The sequence below is a fragment of the Gobius niger genome (genome assembly GCF_951799975.1).
Source record: "Gobius niger genome assembly, chromosome: 7".
Taxonomy (NCBI): domain Eukaryota; kingdom Metazoa; phylum Chordata; class Actinopteri; order Gobiiformes; family Gobiidae; genus Gobius; species Gobius niger.
The window spans coordinates 21,783,326-21,802,893 of NC_136858.1; the positions used below are offsets into that span (position 1 = coordinate 21,783,326).

General features: G+C 39.5%; 1 protein-coding gene and 1 long non-coding RNA gene across 2 annotated transcripts; one reads left to right on the forward strand and one right to left on the reverse strand.

Moving 5' to 3' along the window:
- Window positions 1-2,526: 2,526 nt before the first annotated feature.
- On the reverse strand, window positions 2,527-18,005 carry ugp2b (UDP-glucose pyrophosphorylase 2b). The gene is made up of 10 exons (XM_079560291.1): window positions 17,849-18,005; window positions 16,945-17,072; window positions 16,255-16,362; window positions 12,186-12,371; window positions 7,308-7,441; window positions 5,317-5,614; window positions 5,034-5,231; window positions 3,508-3,750; window positions 3,284-3,388; window positions 2,527-3,201 (listed from the first exon to the last, which is right to left on the reverse strand). The coding sequence occupies exons 1-10, from the start codon at window positions 17,865-17,867 to the stop codon at window positions 3,094-3,096; spliced, it is 1,527 nt and encodes a 508-aa protein (XP_079416417.1). The 5' UTR covers window positions 17,868-18,005; the 3' UTR covers window positions 2,527-3,093.
- LOC306965758 lies at window positions 12,266-18,760 on the forward strand. The gene is made up of 2 exons (XR_013793064.1): window positions 12,266-12,393; window positions 18,598-18,760. It is a non-coding gene; the product is annotated as an uncharacterized lncRNA (long non-coding RNA).
- Window positions 18,761-19,568: the final 808 nt, after the last annotated feature.

A 19,568-nucleotide genomic window follows, 5' to 3' on the forward strand; every position in this document is an offset into this window, starting at 1 on the left:
TCCTGTTATCGTCATTCCTGTTTCTATTCTGATGAAGAGAAATCCATTCAAAACATTCAAAAGAGAGACTGAGATGGACCGGGTCCCCATACATTTTTGTACACCTAAACATATCCCAATTTAAAAAATGTAAAGAAAAATCATTTGGCGGAATGACCCATTTGTTTCTATTCTGACGATCCTCATAACACTGCAGTTCCCCTCTTAGTGAATTATCATTATCACATTATCAGCTAGTTAAACAAACTCATTCATGACAATTTGGTTCACATTTTTGAACAAGAATAACAGATCAGCCACTGTTTCACATTACTTACTGTTGTAATGCATTTTTCGCCACTAGATGGCACTTATATAATTTATATAACTTCTCTGCAGGCCCGATGTCTCATACGCGCTGCTGGCCAATGGAGGGCGATGTCCCACACGGCGGCCATCTTGCCACAGGGAGCTCGCTCACTCATAACAGTAGGTTCGTTCGAGATGCCATTGCGGCTCACCTGGATGATCGGCAAGAGTAGCCGACGGAACGGGGGGCGGAGAAAAAAGTCTGAAGCCCATCCGACCGCTCCAGAGAACGACTAGAGTGGCCTCAGATCACGCAGCGTCTCGTTCAGATATCACGTTCATTTAAAGTTTATCCTAAATAAAAGTAATTTGCCTCCTGCTCTGTTTTCTTTACTCCAGAGACATCATTCTTCATCAGAGAAAACTTTTCCATTTGTTTTGTTCAAGTTTGTGAGATAAAGTAAGTCATTTTAAATCATGAGTTGTTCTGTAAGAGCATCAAACATGAACTCTATTTTAGGGGCGATGCATAACTTTAATAGTTTCAGTCATAGTGTATTTGTTCAGATCTAAAGAGGAGAGAGGAGGGGGCGAGGAGCACGTTTCTGATCACAGCAGACTCGTATCCAATCACCTGAGCATGAGCCGCGGACGGTGGGTGTTTTCCCATCATGCACGGGCCGTGGAGCCCCTGCAGTTGCCTCTGGAGAGATGCAGCGGCTGATCAAGTCGGCTGCTCTCGTTGGGGTCTCACGATCTTTCCGTGCCCCACGTGCCCGTGACAGCAAGTCAGACAGAAATCTAACCGGCATGCACCGTGCGTCTGCAGTCGGCTGTCAAAACTGCGTCCATCTGGCTCATCTGGGACACATGCACACACTTGTACCTTTAAATAACCATAATTTGCTCAATTTTCTACCGATTTTCAAACAGTTTGGTTTGTTATAACCCTCAGAGAAGTAGGTATGACACTGCATACGAATAAAAAAAGAAAATCTATATTGCAACATGTTCCAGCATTCAGAATTATAGTATAGGCTATTATTAACGTTTGTAAGAAACCAAACCGTTTGAAAATCCGCGAAGATTTGAGCGAGATATGAGGATTTGTGTTCGCGCTCGGAGGTGAGGCATGATAGTGCGGCCTCTGCTGGATAACGCTGATCTAGACTGATATGCTTTTAGGAAGGTTGCTGTTGATCTACTTAACGCACGTGCGGAGTCAGTGACGAGTTAATTTTTTCTTCATAAAGAGAAAAAAATATAAATTTTGAACAAATTTGGAAAGTAGATTGTTCTGTATAATGATAGAGAAAACATAACTTCGAACAGCTTAAAAATTGCTTGTTATTTTTATTCCCAAACAACCTTACCTAATACCGTCTTGGATCGGCCTCGGCTCCGGGCCTTTCTATTACTGGGTTTTATTAAATCATTTGGTTGCAGCATACCAACACTGCCTGGTAATAACTGACAGATGACTCCGTAGAAAGAAACCCCTAAACCTGAAGTTTACGAGTGTAGGACAGAGCACTTTTTTCATAGAAATACTTTTGAAGTAATCTTTATCCAAACTCTTGTGATTACTTTAGATTCAGAATCAGAAAAATAACACTGGTTTCCATGGGCTGCCGCAGAGTAAAAGGGACATGAACAGGCTTTGTATTGCACTTTATTCAGAGGGTTCAGGGCTGAAACCTCAAACACATCGACACTTATTGCTTTCAAACATTTGCTCCACTCATCTGTCTCACATGTGCAGATACTTACAATGCTCTCTACATCCACATGTTCAAGTGTCTAAAACTAACACTGCAGAAAATATTGCGCCTTCTTGTCCCTAAACTATTATGGAGTGATACTGACATGGATGCATTGTACAACATAAGTCATCAACACCTGACTAAAACTTAGGGAATGCACAACAGGTTTCCTCTCTCTCATCCACACCCATCACAGCACATCACAGAACAGTACAGAAGGCCTCCTCTTAGGACAAACAACAACATTTGATGGCATTATCTTGAATAAAGATACCACTCAAGGTGAAAGGGCACAGACTATAATCAGACATAACAGGTATGTTTATGTCAACAGTTTTTTTCTCATCACTCAATGAATCTTAAACAGCAGAGCCAATTTAAAGGAATTTTGTCTTTGTACTAACGCATATTTATGTTTAAATGCACACTTAAAAGTTGTGTCTTTGACAGTCTAATAACAAATGACAAAATAAATGGACTGAAACTTTGTACATTCACTGTTCTGTACATTTCATAAACTTCTTTGTCTTTTAGACAAACCATTACAGCTGCAAAATATTCAGTCAAATACTTCCGTGTGGTGCCACAATATATAAACAATATATGCCATAAATCCTTTGGAGAATACTGTTAACAAAACAGTACAATGGTTTCTGCTGTTGTGGCCATGGGACTTTGCTGAGGGTCAATGCAAAGTGTTGGACTGTGTTGTAATCAAATGTCTATCGGGTGGCTGTTTGCTTTAGCAGTGCTGTAAACTCCAGGGACAGATGGTCTTACTTGAAAAGAAAGGGTTTCACCCTATAAAAGGGACAATTAGATGCACAACCAATGATATATTTTTTACTTTTACTTTTCACTTTATTCCTGGCAATATAATAGAAATTTTCAAGGGTCTGAGGCACTGATTGTGCAACTGCATACTGCTACATCCTATTTGCATCCATTTCATTACAAATGTGGATTTTACATGAATTATGAGGAATAAAGCTAGCTTGATCACATGTTACGGGTGCATTTGTTGGATGGGTTCAAACGGTACTCAGTGATCGAGAATGCGCAGGTTTCCAGATACAATTTTGTTTTCCAGCATAGAACCAGCAGGAATATCGATCCGATCTCCGTGATTAGCAATAATGATGACAGTGCCCTGTAAGAAGGAAGAGAGCTGGGTTTAGTACAAAAACAGACACAAACAAAAAAAACTTTTTTCTCTGCGTATAAAAACTGACCTTCAAAGAAACATTTTTGCCAAAAGTGACATCTCCAGAAACAGTGAGGTGGTCAAGCTCCAGCATATCCGGGATGCTTTCAAATCGCATCAAGTATTCCTGCACCTGGAGAAAACCAGTCCAGAAGACGAGCAATGAAATGGCCACTTGGACATGCATCGGTGCAGATTCAGTATACTCAACAATTCAAATGACACAAATAATGACAAAGGTTTGAAATATACCTTAGTGAAGGAACTGCCTAGTTTGACGTGTGGGGTTGTGGGGAACTCCCTCTTGGGGCTCATTGTCAGGGATCCTGCCTCCAGACTGTAGAGGTTGGACATGACCAGCAGCAGATCTGAGCTGGTCTTCACAGGGAGGAAGCGGCTGCGCGGGACGTTTATACCGAGGGCGTTATCAAAACATTTAATGGCTGCTCCCACTGCGGTCTCCAACTGAATCACGTTCTGACCCCCGTCCAGAGTCTGGCAACAGAGAGGAGAGACATGAATATGACTGTAGTATGTGTTGATACGGCTATTTCGTATGGATTGAATTACATGCCCACAGAGAAACAATCAAAGTGAAGTGAATATGTAGTGAAGTGAGTATTTCACTTCACTACAAATCTATCTCTGCAAATCTTGGCAAGTGCCGTACATCCAAAAACACAGGAAAAACACAAAGAATTGGTTGAATCAATCCAGCTGTACATTTTGTTTAATGTAGCTAATGTAGTCAATGTTTCAGAATTACCCATATACCTCTAATACTAATTATAATAGCCTCTAGATAGCTTGACAGAAATGCCCCGGTGTACCCTGGCTTTTACAGCCTCAGCTACTATTTGAAAGGTCATAAATTGAAAAGCAAAGTTAAGGATAAAGATAAGATAAAAGGGTGAACTTATGTAACATTCCCTGTCTTACTGATGTGCATGCAATCTAAGTACACTAAATCAAATTTGAGCAAACAACACACTTATTTAAATCCATGGAAATGCCTTTTTTTTCTTCCAGATGTACAGCCAAGTCCAAGTATGTTAACCACCGTGGGCGGCACGGTAGCACAGCAGTTAGTGCTCGTGCTTCACAGCTAGAAGGTCCGGTTTCGATTCCCACCAGGGACGGGGCCTTTCCTTGTGGAGTTTGCATGTTCTCCCTGTGTCTGTGTAGGTTTCCTCCGGGTACTCCGGTTTCCCCTACCACTCAAAACATGTACAATAGATGAATGTGAGTGTGTTTGAGAGTGCGCATCGGGGACAATGGATGGAAATTAGTCCAAGGCTACAATCCGGTGTGGCTTGTTCATTAACTTGCTCTGTCCCGCCCAAATAAGCCAATAAACAAATTACCAGCCTCTATTATATTCAACTGAACTTTAAAATCTGTAAAACATCCAACACACCTAGACATTACAAACAATTACAAACAATTAGGAGCACATAAGGTTTCTTGAACAGGTCTGAATTTTAAGTTTTGTACATCTAATTGTTCGGGAATTCTCTTAAGATTCAATCACAATTATAATCCAAGTTTAACCACAACTCTTATAGGAGTGTGACAGTATGAGATCAAATGGCTGCCTGCGTCTAAATAACGCTCTAAAATGTGTGCCAAGTGTGTGCAACAACTTCCAACTGTCACAACTGAGTCATCATTATTGAGCCATGTTGCTTTCATTTTCTTACGGTTTTGAAGTTACAATCAAACTATACTGACATGTTAACCAACCACACATGAAGCATTCTAAAAAAGGTTAAACTGACCTTAGGGTTTACGATAATCTCCATATTCATTTCGCTTTGTTCTTGCAGCCTCTTGACGGCAGCCAGAGAAATCCACAAGTTGTTGGTGTTGAAGATTTTAAACTTTGAAACAGACTTAAATTCATCCACGTGCGCTTTAGGGACCTGGGCGATCTCTAGCAAGCGCAGTTTTCCTTCATACTGGATCAGCGTACCACCCTGTAGACATCAACTATTAATACAACGTCAAGTAGACTACAATCTCACAATTTTCAATAAACAAAATTTTAAAATAGTTTCATACCTTGACGTCGGCACGCGTCTTGTCCGTCACCTCCATAACAAACTCACAGCGTTTTCCATTGGGCTGGCTGACCAAGTGGTGGAGAATGTGCAAATCTACAGTAGCTCCCAGGTTGTCAATGTTGGAGACAAATATATATTCCTTCCCTTCAGCAATGAGCTGGTCTAAGAGGCCCGAGTTGTAGAAGCTGGCATAGATGTCGCCGTGCCCTGGCGGGTACCAGCCCTCTGCGTTTGACCCGTTCATGCTCATGTTAATGGAGACTGGAAGGAGTGACTCTTTGTTGATGCGAGGGTACCTGCAAGAAAGGTACAAGATGTATATTAACTGTATACCTTTAAGAATACGTTGCATAAGTGTATAACTGTGCATGTCTTTGGAAATAAACTGGTTAATTTAACGTAGATAACAGATTTTACTCATGTTTACATTTCTCCCGGGTTCGATCCCTGGACGTGGCCTTTCAATGTGGAGTTTGAATGTTCTTCCCTTTAGGTTCCCCTACAACTAAATGCATGTACCAGATTGAATGAGTGCATGACTGAGCGGTTGGTGTGTGCGCAGATTGACAGCCACACTTCCGTAAGCTACCCTACCCCAGGTGCAGGGTCGCTTATCACCATTGAGTATTGCGTGAATGAATAATGACAACTGAGAGCAAGTTCAATACAAGTGTAAGCCATGAAGTGTTACAGGTGTTGTTCAGCTACCACAATGGTGAAAATATGAGCTTAGCATAGACAAGACAGGATCATTGCTACTGCTGACGGTGCGCAGAGAGTACAGCGGTTCGAATGCTGCAGGTGCACAATGTCATTGTGTCCTTGGGCAAGACACTTCACCCATCTTGCCTCCAGTGGTGTATGAATGAGAGTGTGAATGGGTGACTGATTCCTTGATGTAAAACGCTTTGAGTGCCTAAAGCAGGTAGAAAGGAGCTATGTAAATGTGACCATTTACTGCTGATTTGTGAAATGGTCTCAGGACAGAATTTGGTGGCGCTACGGTCAATCCTAAAACTTCACAATGGAACGGAGGCTACCAATGTATTTATTATTATTATCTTTCAATCTGTCTATATAGTGTTGTCGCCATAGCTGTGATGTTTAATTTCAGTTTGTGTCTGGGTTTTGAGACGTGTGGCATGGGGGTAATAAATATTTAATAAATATTTCTTCCTGACATGAGCACAAAAAACAATAAAAAAAACAAATAAAAAATAAAACAGCGGCGCAAATACTGGTCAATACCATTCAGACACAGGGGCCTCCCCCACTCTACCCCCATTCAGTTCATTCCATTACTATGAACATCTTTGAACACCTGTCTGTTCTACTCATTTCAAGTGACTTGTGAAAACCACAACAACAAAAATCCCTTTTTTTTTAACAGTAACGCAATTAGTTACTTTCCCTGGTAACGAGTTACTTTTATTATAGAGTAATTCAGTTACTAACTCAGTTACTTTTTGGAACAAGTAGTGAGTAACTATAACTAATTAAATTTTTAAAGTGTGTGAACCACAGAGACTGTCACCAAGAACTCGACCGTACTGTGTCATTTCAAAAATACGTCCGAATACATAAATGTTAGATAACAAAAGAAATGTGCATTGCACAAGACTGTAATCAAACACAGCTTCTAGAACACAATAGAAGGTTGGTCAGTACATTTCTGAAACTTTCTTTTTTTAGGAATGTCCTAATGGGCACTTTAGGGATATATATGTTTTCTATGCTTGTTTGTCTTGTCTTGTTTGTAATGTCAAGTGGTGTTTGCTTCTGTAAGTTATTTCTTACGTGTATTGTATTACTCCTGTATGCTGTGTGTTTTTACCCCATGTGACTGCGGATGGAAATGAGCTTCTAAAACTTAAAAAATTTGGCGCATTTACAGCCAGAAACCGCATACCATGTGCATAATGTTTGGCACACATCATTCTGTATTATAACGCGTGGATGGTCTACATGACAGTGAAGGAGTTAATTTACCTGCTCTGGTTGAAAGTATGTATCTTGACCTGGGTGTGGGTGTACTTCTGCAGAATTTTCTTTGTGTCTTCGTCAGTGTTGAAGGAGTTCATGAGAACCAGTGGCACGTCCGTTTTGTACGTCTTGTTTAAATGCTGAAACACAAGACACAGCATCTTAAAAATGAGGGCTTGGTATTTCTAAAAACTGCGACAAAGAATGACTCAACATTACTAAACTCCCAAAATTATGAAATTTCAATACATTTATTTTATATATTTAATGTTGCGTAAAGGCCCTATGCCTGATTTTTTTTATTCCAAGCAATGAAATCGGAAGCCATCCATCCATCCATCCATCCATTTTCTTCCGCTTTATCCGGGGCCGGGTCGCGGGGGCAGCAGTCTCAGCAGAGATGCCCAGACTTCCCGATCCACACACACCTCCTCCAGCTGTTCTGGGGGGACCCCGAGGTGACACCAGGCCAGCTCGGAGACATAGTCCCACCACCGTGTCCTGGGTCTTCCACGAGGCCTTGTCCCACTAGGACATGCCTGGAACACCTCCCGCGGGAGGCGACCAGGAGGCATCCGAAACAGATGCCCGAGCCACCTCAGCTGACTCCTTTCGACGTGAAGGAGCAGCGATATATATATATATATTTTTTTTATCCTTTTATCCAAGAACAATTAAATCATGTATTTAATTTTTAACTTTGGTCCCATACAATTACTACCATTTTCATTTTTAATGTGTATCCGCAAAACATTTAAAAGAAAATTATATATTTACATAAAGAAAATTCAATTGTCACAGAAAACATTAAAAAAACAATATACAATCTTTCAAAATTGTAATAAAAAATAATCTAAAAGACGGCTTTAAGGTTATGAAATATATATTACGGTAATGAACAATATAATTTCCGTAATGAATTCATAGAAAGTGGTTCAGAACAATTAATTCCCATGTTTTTTCACAGTTATTTTCTTTTTGTCTGGTCCATATGTCAGACTAAACACTGAATTGCTGGACAGAAGATGTATTTGGCATTGGCTCTGGTATCAATTCCTTGATTTATTTCTGTATCATTTCACACTTTATCATTGGGAAATTTCAATGATGGTAGATGAAATCAATTATCCCCTGTACATCTCATAGCATCCATCTCGTACTGTCCACTAACAATCTATAATGACAAAGCGTTTTCTTTTTTTTAACTTGTATAATACATTTTTTAGTAACAAGCTATATTATTAAACACTGTCTTTATTACATCTCTTGTATAATAATTATAACTTTAAGTTCTTCTTCTCCTTTTGCCCCTCTTCACTACATTTAAATCTTTGTAACACATGCCTTACTGTAACTAACCTCTTCAGTGGATACCAAAGCGTTTTCTTTCAATTTCCTATTTTTGAACAAATAGCAATATTATTCACAAACATCATAATCCATAAAGATTTCTGTATTAAAATACTCTAATCTCTAACCCACAGGTTACCAAAGTAGGGGTCGAGATCGTCGAGTATGGTAAGTTTGGGAGCCCCCAAGCACCCCATTATCCTCAGACCCATGTCCAGATGAGCTGGGTTAGGTCAAGGCCTAGTTTGAGAGTTTAGCCTATTGTGCATGCTTTGAGTTAATAGGGATTAACAGGAGGACTCAGAATAAAATCAACCCAAAAATAGGAAGCACATACAAACACCATACAGAATGTCCCCATGCAATCTTAGAAAGGCAGTCCAAACAAATCAAGGCCAGATGGCATAATATCCAGTACCATAGTTTTTACTAGACTAATTTCCAATTTAAGCGATTTACTGGATGTTAATCAAAGAAACCATGCCATTTTCCTCTATTCTTCTTCTCAAGAAAATTAAAAATAATGTAATATGGCTCTGTGCCGAAAACAAAACAAAAAAATGTCTGGGCACATTACAGTGATGAAATTTAGTAATTAAAATTTCAATAAAATGTACATTTTAAATTGTAAACTGGCCCATTTACATCTTATTCAGTTTCATCAAATGATGTTGTGAGATGTTGACTTGTTTTTAATGTTACCTCTGATATATTCAAAGACATTGCTTGGAACGCGAGAATGAGAATGACCTTCTTTACACTACAGGGACAAGTTTATTGGCACATTTCACAACTTGCAGGGTCACTTTTCAGGGTCACTTTCACAAAAAAGAATAGCCTGAAAGTTCATAAAATTGATACACATGTTTTATAATTTGATGCAGGGTTTTCCCCACAAATGTATGAGTTTACTATATGCTGCTTGATATTTAACACTGAAATTAAATTCTTTTTAAAAAAAGGAATAGCTATTAAATATTTAGACATGTTGAATTTGAAATCCCCCCTCAATTTCTCCACATAATAACAATGGAAATTTAGTTTCTCTCTAACCACTGGTGTGAATACAATAAATAACATGTACACACTAATATCAACTATAACAATCTGGGAGTGCAAAGGAGAAAGGACAGTTTTCTGGCAGCGCGGTAGATATTTACTACCAATAAATCATCCATTAGTATTGCTTGCTTCGACCATCGACCGTTAAAAAGAATTGATGTCTCCTGCTCACTCCTCCCCGTTTGCCACAATGACTACGCTCGAGGGGGAAATCATGGCAGGTTTACAGACTCCCCCTCCCCAGCTCTGACGAAGCATGTCCCTAAAAATCTTCACTGTAGACTCGGCCCTTGCATGACGTGTAGTTTGCGCTGCTCCGGTCTGGCTCTCATTAATACGAGATTTCGAAACATTTTCTTACGAAAACCAGCCTTAATTGTAACTAACCCTGCGTTATCACAGGAGGAATATCTAGCTCTAGATAGTTCCAAAAAAATTGGGACCAGGCTTTAAAGTTGTTTTTCTCGGAAAATAATTCGCCAAGAGCCTGCGCCCCTCCATGCTCCAGCACAAGATCTGGCCCATTGTTATTTAACAAGGTGTTGTTCAGTTGTTCCAGTTCTAGTCCGAATAGGTGAGAGATTCGACTTTCCCTTTGTCACGTAGCCGCACTGAATGAAAAAGCTGTTTTGTTCACACTTCTCCACTGAGGACCTCTGTGCCTTTATGACTCAGCTCTACAGGTAAAGGGTGAAAATGGATGCAGGTTTGGCATCCATTTTCTTCCTCTAAAGGAGTGATTGAGTCCAAAGGTAACGTGAGCAGACCTAAGTGGAAAATGGAGAGCAGTGGCTTGGACACAGGGTGCAGTGTGCCGCTGCCGCTGGGAGGAGAGAAGCGTCCTGTGGGGCTGTCATGAAACGCACAATAATTCACTCAGTTGATTAGTGCTCCATGACTGTGCAACCTCTCTTCAAGGTGAATGATCCATTATGAACTCAATTTATTAAGGCAAAGAAATGCTACTTCCCTCAAGGCTTTTTCCAAATCAAAATGTCCTACAATAAAGAGAATGACTTCGTTAAAGAAAACGAAAGCTACATGTACTAAGGCAATAAAACAATAACAAAATACTTAGTGTTTAGTGTCAAACATGTGCTTTATGATGAGATTTTTCAAACCAAAAAGTCATCGGGCTTCCTGTGCAGGGGCAGCACATAATGTTGGTCCAACAACAGAAAATACAAGTTTCCCCTTTCACTGAGAAATAAAAGCTTAATCTGCTGACCATTCAAAGAGAGTATGACTCCAACATCAGACATAGGGTGGGTCCATTAGGACATTTCAAAATCAACTCTATGGAATAATGTGAACAGAAACCTAAACTAGAGAAATGTGTTTTATCTCTGATCTTGGCGAACTGTCTTCACTAAAACTGAGATTCATTGAGAATTGACATTTTATAAACATTAAAAAGGCAGATATCCACAGACTATGCCTCCAAAATGTTGAGTAGCAGAATTTTGCTATCTTGACACAGGTGGCCAGGCTAGTGAAGGATAGCTCCTGGGGAATGAAGACAAACACACAAAAAAGTGGCCGAAGGATAGACCCTCTAGCATGCCACATGAAACTCCTACACAATGCAGGACAGTAAATGGTCACTATTTTTCCGCACTAACTTTTATACACAGACACAGAAGGAGCAGCCAGATAGGTGAGGGAAGCACTGGCGGGAGCTGGGATCGCAGAACTGACCTTTGGTCCCCATGTGCTGAGGTTAAAGCTACAGCCACTTTAGGCTGACTCTGTCAACGAACACACATGGAACACACATGGGATTGTAGCTATGAGCTTTGTAATCGTTTAATATATTTGGAAACAAAAGAATATTGCTTTCTTTTAATGTCTCGTACATTTTATGGCATAAAGATTTCATGAGTTACTATTTTCGAAAACTAATGAGGCTAATGTACAAAAAAGGACAGATAAGTAAGTGAGAGTTGTCTTAGATTAATAATATGTAAAATAAAGTCTAAAGAACAGAATCAAGACCATCATTACATTACATTAGGCTATCGAAGACCTCACGCCTGACTCACACCCTATACCAGCCGTCTCAAGCGGCACACTGGCTCCACTGTGTATAACAGGATAGACCTGGGGCCCACAGTAACAGATCCTCTTTGACTACCACTCTCACCAAACGACCTCAGCCCCTGTTAAAAAATGTATGGCTCTTCATAGCACTGAAGCCCCTCAGCATGAACAAAAAGCATGGGTGGCTCTTATTTTCAAGATCAGACATAATACGTAATGGTTTCCAATTAGGCCAATTTTCCCATTGTGTGAGAGCTCACCAGTGAAGACAGACAGACAAAAAAGAAGAGTGATGATTGTTAAGCTAATGATCTAAATAATGAAATCCAACTACCAGTACACCCTTTGTGCTAGTCCCAAGCTCTGGACATTAATCAACATTAACCACGAGCACATGATCTACAAACTGATTAACTTTGAGATTAACTGTACCTCTATCTGCTGCACAGTGAGGTCCAAGAATGTGTTTTCGTTGCGGACGCTGATCAGGCTCTTGGGTCCTTTGCATCCCATACTGGTGCCCAGGCCTCCATTCAGCTTCACCACCACCAGTTTGTTCAGACTGTTGGCCACATTATTAGGGAGTCCTCGAGCGGCAATCTTATCATATGGCTGAATCTGTAGGAAAGCAGATAGAAGAGTTTGAAGAAAATTATTATTATTAGCATGATCAACAAGTGAAGTAGAACTGTAATCAACACAGCAACTTGTGTGAGGTAGAGAAGCAGCTTTTTTTGTATCGTGATAGCAATTTATACCATTCTGTTGTTCAAAACCTTTACAGAAAAATAAAATCAAACAAGCGTTCCAGTCAATAACACCACAATGAGTCATTCTGGGATGCCAAGCTGTCTAAACATGTGACTTCTCTTACAGAGTTTTTTGATTAGGCACTTTTCAGGAGGCGTGTGTGTTTGTATGTATGAGGAAATGAAAAGGCTCAGCTTTATCTTGTATCGCTTCCTGCTGTGAAAACTGAGTGGTGCTCAGTTGGTCACACGGCAGTCAGAGAAGACCAATGCAAACAAGGACTTTCCAAAAGGATTCGGTCACCTCCTCTGCCCCCTGAGTGGAGGATGGAGTTACAATGACAACAGCCCAGCCCATTACTAAATGATGCTCAAGAGACAGAAAGGATATCTACAGCCCTAAAGCTATAGGGCAGTGGATCTCAAATTAGGGTACACATACCACGGTTCTTTTCAAGGCTTAGAGGGTTAGAGATAAATGCGTTACTAAAGCACACATGAAATTAACACTGAAGCTATCTTTTTCAGTTTGGACATGATTTACACATAATTTTGTCCAGTGTAGGTCTATTTTAAACCTTGGTGTTGGTCACATATTTTGTTAGTTCAGTTCAGTTCAGTAAACTTTATTTATCCCACATGGGGCAATTCCTTAGAGCAGAAAACATAAAATATACAAAACAGCCACACAAACCACATACAACCAAGCAAGCAAGTGGAGCTCACACATAGGTACAGTTAAATATTTGTATGTCCAAGTCCTTGGTGTAAAAAAAACACTGCTCAAGGAAATTCTCAGATAGAGGTTCATATAATGTTGAGCTTCCCATAATGTTGAGCTTCCCAATATTCTCAAATAAGTAATCACTAACTTGCAGCCCCAGATAAACCAACAACGCATTAGTACATGAGGCATCTGAAACATAATCAATAGCACATTTGCAATAGAGGTCACCAACACATCCCTGAGGTCCAGGGGGATCTCAAATGTTCAGAGTCTTCCACAGACTAAGATTTGTATCAAAATAGCTACCAAAACAAAAAATCCTATTATGCCATACTTTTCATTTTTGATCATGTCTATGTGAACATTTTATGCAAGGTTCGGTTTTAAAGTACATCATCCACTTTTGAGCAATCGTACATTTTCAGTTTCTCAAGACAGCAAAATGCTCTGTTCCACCAGTTGATGTCATGAGGTGGTTCCTTCCTTGTTTTTCTCCAAGCTATTCTTATTAGCCTTACTTTTACTGCTTTACTTCAGTCCATGAGACACTGCTGATAACACCAATGATCAGATTAGCCTGAATTTACAGTGCATCTGACCTATAACAGGAAATCATACAAGCTGTTTCAAGTTGTTTTCAAATAGAAAGCTCAGGTTATGCCGTGTTTTTTTTTGTCATTGTGGTGCTTGATGTTGGAGAGAAGCCACTGAAAGACTCTTTTGTGCCACATGGCCCACAAAATATAGGTTTACACAGATAAGCAGGTCTACTACAACAACAATAACAACGGAAATGTAAAACTTGTTAACAGTGCAAAGGGATCTCAAATTACAAACAAAATACAAAGATGTGTGACGCGTTTAACCCAAGCCATTCATTCCCTCCCTGAAAATGTCATCCATGTTCAAGGTACAAGCAAGTACATAAAAAGCATTAATGGTCAAAAGGGAGATCTATTTTTGGATCGTGCATACATTTTTAAACGAGAACAGCACCACGAGATTACACAGAGCCAACACAGAGCCCACCGTTTCCTCATTTATGCAACTATTGCTACACATCAAAGAAAACAAAATACGACAATGCCTTTTAAAACAAAACTTGTCAGCTTAATACTGTAACTAAACCATTCAAAATTTCTAAATGAACCGAAAAGATAGAAATAGAAAGGATATATATATATTTAATAAATCTTTAAGAGAAAGAAGAAGTAAAGATACAGGGCGTCGTTGAAAATGTAAAAGGAAACAGATTTCTCCGGGAAATGACTGACGATAAATTAAGTTGAGGACAGTCATATGAAACAAGTATTAAAAGGCATTATAATCTTATACAATCTTGTCTTGTACCTGTATTTTTTTGGCCAGAGGCTAAACTCATAACTAGGGCAAGAAAAGATTTAAAAGTTCATAAGTTTAACACAACAACTGTGCACTCAAGCAAAATCAGAGTTCAAATCAGGCCATGTCTGTATCAGTTACCTTTATCGTCACGCTCAAATGTGTGGCTTATTTACTCCTGAATTGCTTTATTACCAAGGTTAGGCAAGTTTGCAGAGTGACGAGCTGATTTTTTCCTCGTCAAACAGTGCAGGGTCAATTCTCTGCATGCAGATCAAATGTACAAATCAGTAGTACATTAAATCAACCCTAAAGGGCGGGTCTGGGGGTTGTCTTAGGACATTCTAAAAAGCATTGTCACTTAACAAGTGTTTAGATCACAATGTGAAGTAATTACACTGCTCAAAATCATCTTGGGGGCCAGAGGATATCTGCCTGATATCAGATATGGCCCCTGGGCCTGATTTTGCCAACTGCTTTAGACCATCTCTCCTGGCAAATTATTAATTGTGATATGGTGTAAAGCACGTTCACAAGACTTGCTGGAGTGCATATCTCACAGCCAACACATTGGCAATCCATTTTGCAATAAAAGATGACTATCATTTTTTTTTTTTTCAATAATAAATGATTTGAGTTCCCGCTTTATATTTATCTAAATGTTTACAGATTGTGCTCAACTTGTTTATTACCATTATTTAAAAGAAAAAAATGTGACTCATCATCATGAACTTTAAAAAGCCTTTGGCTGCTTGAAAGGGCTGGAGAGTTACTGGAGATTTCTGCCCTCAGGTGAAGTTCTTCTCATGTCAGGAGAGAAGCAGTGACAAAAGTTAAGTACCTGCATGTCTTCTTCATCCTATTGGTTTACTAATTAGTTCAAATGCGCGCCTTCTACCAGTATGAATTAAATGCTTAAATTCTCATCAGTGTTCCTTCAAAAGATTAAAAATGCTTGATGGGCATGTAGTAGTGGAACCTGGCAAAGCCCATGTTGACATTAAAGGGAAAAACATTAGCACATATCAACCTGGATTCACACAGTTTAAATCACTTGTGAAGAGGATGGAGCACTGACTGCTGATTGGCTAAATCGAGGCAGGCTCTATCCAATCACAGCCAAATATCAAAATAACAAACTGCAAATATCGCAAATTCAGTAAATATTTTTGTTATTGCTCTAATTTTTTCCCAGCATCATCTAGTTATACTATAAGATAAACATGCTTGTTGTCAGCAATTGTAAAAGGTGGTTTTCCACAGCAGTACTGCCACATGATTGGCTAGCACCAATTGTGTTACCTGTTGCCTGTTGTATGTCCTATTCTATCTGTCTTGACATCAACCTTGATTAATGTGCACTGTTCCAATTCAAGTAAAGATTAAAAAAACAAACAAAAACAAAAAAAACCCAGCCGATCGGGCTCGTGCTTCACAGCAAGAAGGTCCTGTGTTCGATCACTGGGCTGGACGGGGCCTTTCTGTGTGGAGTTTGCATGTTCTCTCCAGGTGCTCCAGTTTACCACTAAAGCCACCTACCACTAATAACATGTACAATACAATAATATAGATTGACGTGCTCCTTGCAACTGCGCGCACAGGTTGATTTGCTCGCCATTTAACTTGTAAATTAAGCATGAAAAACAGGGTATATGAGAACATATGTCTGTGAGAATTACCATACCGAATCTTCTGGAGGTCTTTGTATTTTGGGCCACTCCACTGATGGTCCCTTGACTTGTAGAAATCTATGGAAAAGTTTCTCAAAACCTTGAAAGTCCTTTTTAGCTGCCTGGAAAGAGAATGGGTACATCAGAGATAAACATTACATTTGTGTAACCAGACAACACTATTTACAAACATGTGTTTTACTCATTTTATAAAGGGCATATATCCAATCAGTCTATGTTTGCACAGCGACAATTCACACCTGAGTAATTTGTCAGAACACACCTTCTGTAAACTAATGTATACAGGGAGTAGACTTTGATTAATGCAATGGAGAAGACTGCATGTGTACATAAGATGGTGTTTTGTTTGTAGGTTCTCGAAGTTTGTCTTGACACTAGATCCCAGGGGGACTTGAGTATCTTTTTTTTCTGTTCACAAACCAACAAAACATCATTTCTGTTTTCCCCGTTGCCCCCCCAGTTTTAATTACCGTATATTTTCATAAAACTCTCCTGTATGACACTACTATGACGTACATTAGCATTAGCGACTGAGGGAGTAGGCGGAACCCAATTGGCACACTACTCCAGTATGTGTCACTTCTGTGTTTTCCCAGTCATCTTGCGGGACCACCCTCTTAACTACTACCAGATGCTCACAAAGGCAAACATGAACCGTCCCAAAGAAGAAGAAAAAAACATACTTCTTTCTCTGGCCCTGTAGAGGTGTCCAGCAGTTTTCCGAGCTCGCTGTGCATGGAGCTCTCCAGCTGCTGCCGCATCATTTCTTGGAACTGTGCCATGTTTTTATCAGGTGCCCCCTTAATTAGACCTGGAAGGAGAAGCCAGGTTTGAAATGCAGCTTAGGAGCATGTCCGGAACAGTTTATGACACAGGTAAGAAGCATACGGTATCTTAGTATCTACGGTTGCTGACTTGGGTATATCTAAAGATGGCGCAACGTGAGGGTCAAGTCAAGATAGCCCAATAGCCCAGAGGACGCATCATCTCCAATCATATACCGTGCAACATTACAGATACAATGCTCTACAAAACCTGTGTGGACTTAGAGTTATTAAATTGCCAGCCATTTAATCATACACCATCTATTATGCCATTATTGTTCGGTTTACAACTCCCCAGAAGAACCAGGACAATTTGCAATAATGACAAAATTATTCAAATACTGTCATGGGCAAGCATACTGTAGTGTATTTCACATATATATACATTATTGACTCTACAAAAAATGATGGCAAGACCGTTTTCTAATATTTGTAACGTCACAAGATGGTGAAATAATACTGAAAATATAAAGTGAAAGTGTCTGAAACACAAATATAAAAAGGCAAAACAATGCAGTTTCTCAGTTATCCAGGTAGTTGATTAAGATATAAAAAAGGGTAAATCAAAACAACTGGACTGACTTAAAAAAAAACCAATAATCACACAACAGCTCTGAGGATGCTGTCTGGATGGGCAACAAAACTTTAAAGTAAGTTCAGTTTTGATTTACCCTTTAAAAAAAAAAAAATCTTAAACATAGAGGATTTATAGGATATAAATCAATACAAAAAGAACTGCTTCCCTAATGCCAGCATCACTTACCTTGGAGAAAAAGTGCCATATTTCACTAAGTTTATCAAAACATGTGGTAAATAAAAAATATATATAAATCCCAAACCAATGCCTCCAAAAAAAAGTCCAAAGAATGGATACTTCCTTCTTAGACAGTTCTTAACAGTTTCCTTGACATGGTAAACCAATCGCACACGTCCTTCAAATCCTGGTTTCCCTGTCAGCCCACACCTCGGAGGTTGTGAAAGTTTCCAGACCGATCACAAGAATATGCGTGATGTGTATCTACTAACCCTTCAATCTCATTTGCCAGGACCAATACCGTAAACTACGTCACAAAACAGGACACTCAAACCTTTGACCATTTAGGTTCGTGCTAAAAAAAATAAAAAAACCTCATTGCCACGCAATCGGTGTCCAAGCACTTTTACACCAGTCTTTGGTATGCATGCTGATATTTATTAACATAACCCAGATTACAAATGTGAAGATCAAAGAGAGCCTGCTGCCAGAGATGCGGAAATGATCGATGGACGAGGTACGGACAGCCTGTACCCTCGTAAACATTGCCAGCATTTTTATGTCCGACGCGCAACCTCTTCGTGGCCTCCACACATGCTTATCCCAAAATTTGCTTTTTGAGTAAATGTAGCTGCGAGGCTATGCATGCTAACACAGCGCGCATGATCCAATCAATAGTTGTGCAACACAATTCAGATGTCAAACCGTGCACCTTAAAACCAAAGACTTACAGTTTTATGGTTAAACGAAGACGAAAGATAAGTGGAGTAGCGTCGACTCGTGTCCAGCGGGCGTAATGACAAAAGCAAACCCGAAGATGATACAGAGGAGCTCGACCCTCTTCACTTGGGGAAAAAATGAGAAAACATAATTAAGATAATTTTGTACCAAGAATCTAAAGATAAAAATGAATGGACAAAATCGTTTTTCTTTTACTAAGAATAAAAAGGAAAGAAAAAAAAAAACTACTAGAGTACTTCGATGGAGTACAGCTGCCAGGAATCCAGCTGGAGGATATTGACCAATCATACAGAAGATGTTTGTGACGCAATTTTACGTAACCAATAAAATGTGGCTACGTTCAAGTTGGCTTCTGACACTTCCTGGATTGCGGATAAAAGATGAAACCATGGAACAAACCGATTAAAACGGATATAGAAATTGAAACACTCTCGTAAAGCCATTTGTATATTTGCACTTTTTTGGTTGTTGCAACAATGTATTCTGAATTTTACAAGGGAAAGCAGAATCTTTCAAATATTCAAATGCAAAATCTTTTGAGCATAGACACAATTAAAGAGTCAGCCAATACTGCCCCCTTGTGGTGGAAAACCAGAAAACCTTTCGGTCTTCTAATGATCGAGATCAATAAAGACTTATCTTATCTTATTCTATAGTCTATGGCAGGGCAAAATAGCTTCGTTGCAGGCCGATGTTCTTCCTTATCAGAAATCCTGGGGCTGAAAGTAAAGCACCGTTTTCTCCCAATCCAAGCTGTTGTTCATCACATGTGTTCTTTTATGGGCATTGGGTTGTCCTCTTGGAGATGTGAAAGTGATTGACAGTGTTTTCGGCATTTTTAGGGCACTTTATTAAGTGTTTGACTCCTGATTTGTGTAAAAAATATTCTCAAAATCATCCCTGGTCTATTGGCTACACACAATAGACCGTGGATATTTGATCTCCATGTGGCTACATGAAAAAGTGCTGGATTGACCATGTCAGTACA

What these genes read in the sequence shown, in the direction of transcription:
- ugp2b (XM_079560291.1), bottom strand. An exon ending in CTACAGGGCCAGAGAAAGAA is followed by an intron (nt 16,363 to 16,944) that starts GTATGTTTTTTT and finishes TTCTCTTTCCAG; the next exon opens with GCAGCTAAAAAGGACTTTCA. An exon ending in TCACTGTGCAGCAGATAGAG is followed by an intron (nt 7,442 to 12,185) that starts GTACAGTTAATC and finishes CTTGTGTTTCAG; the next exon opens with CATTTAAACAAGACGTACAA.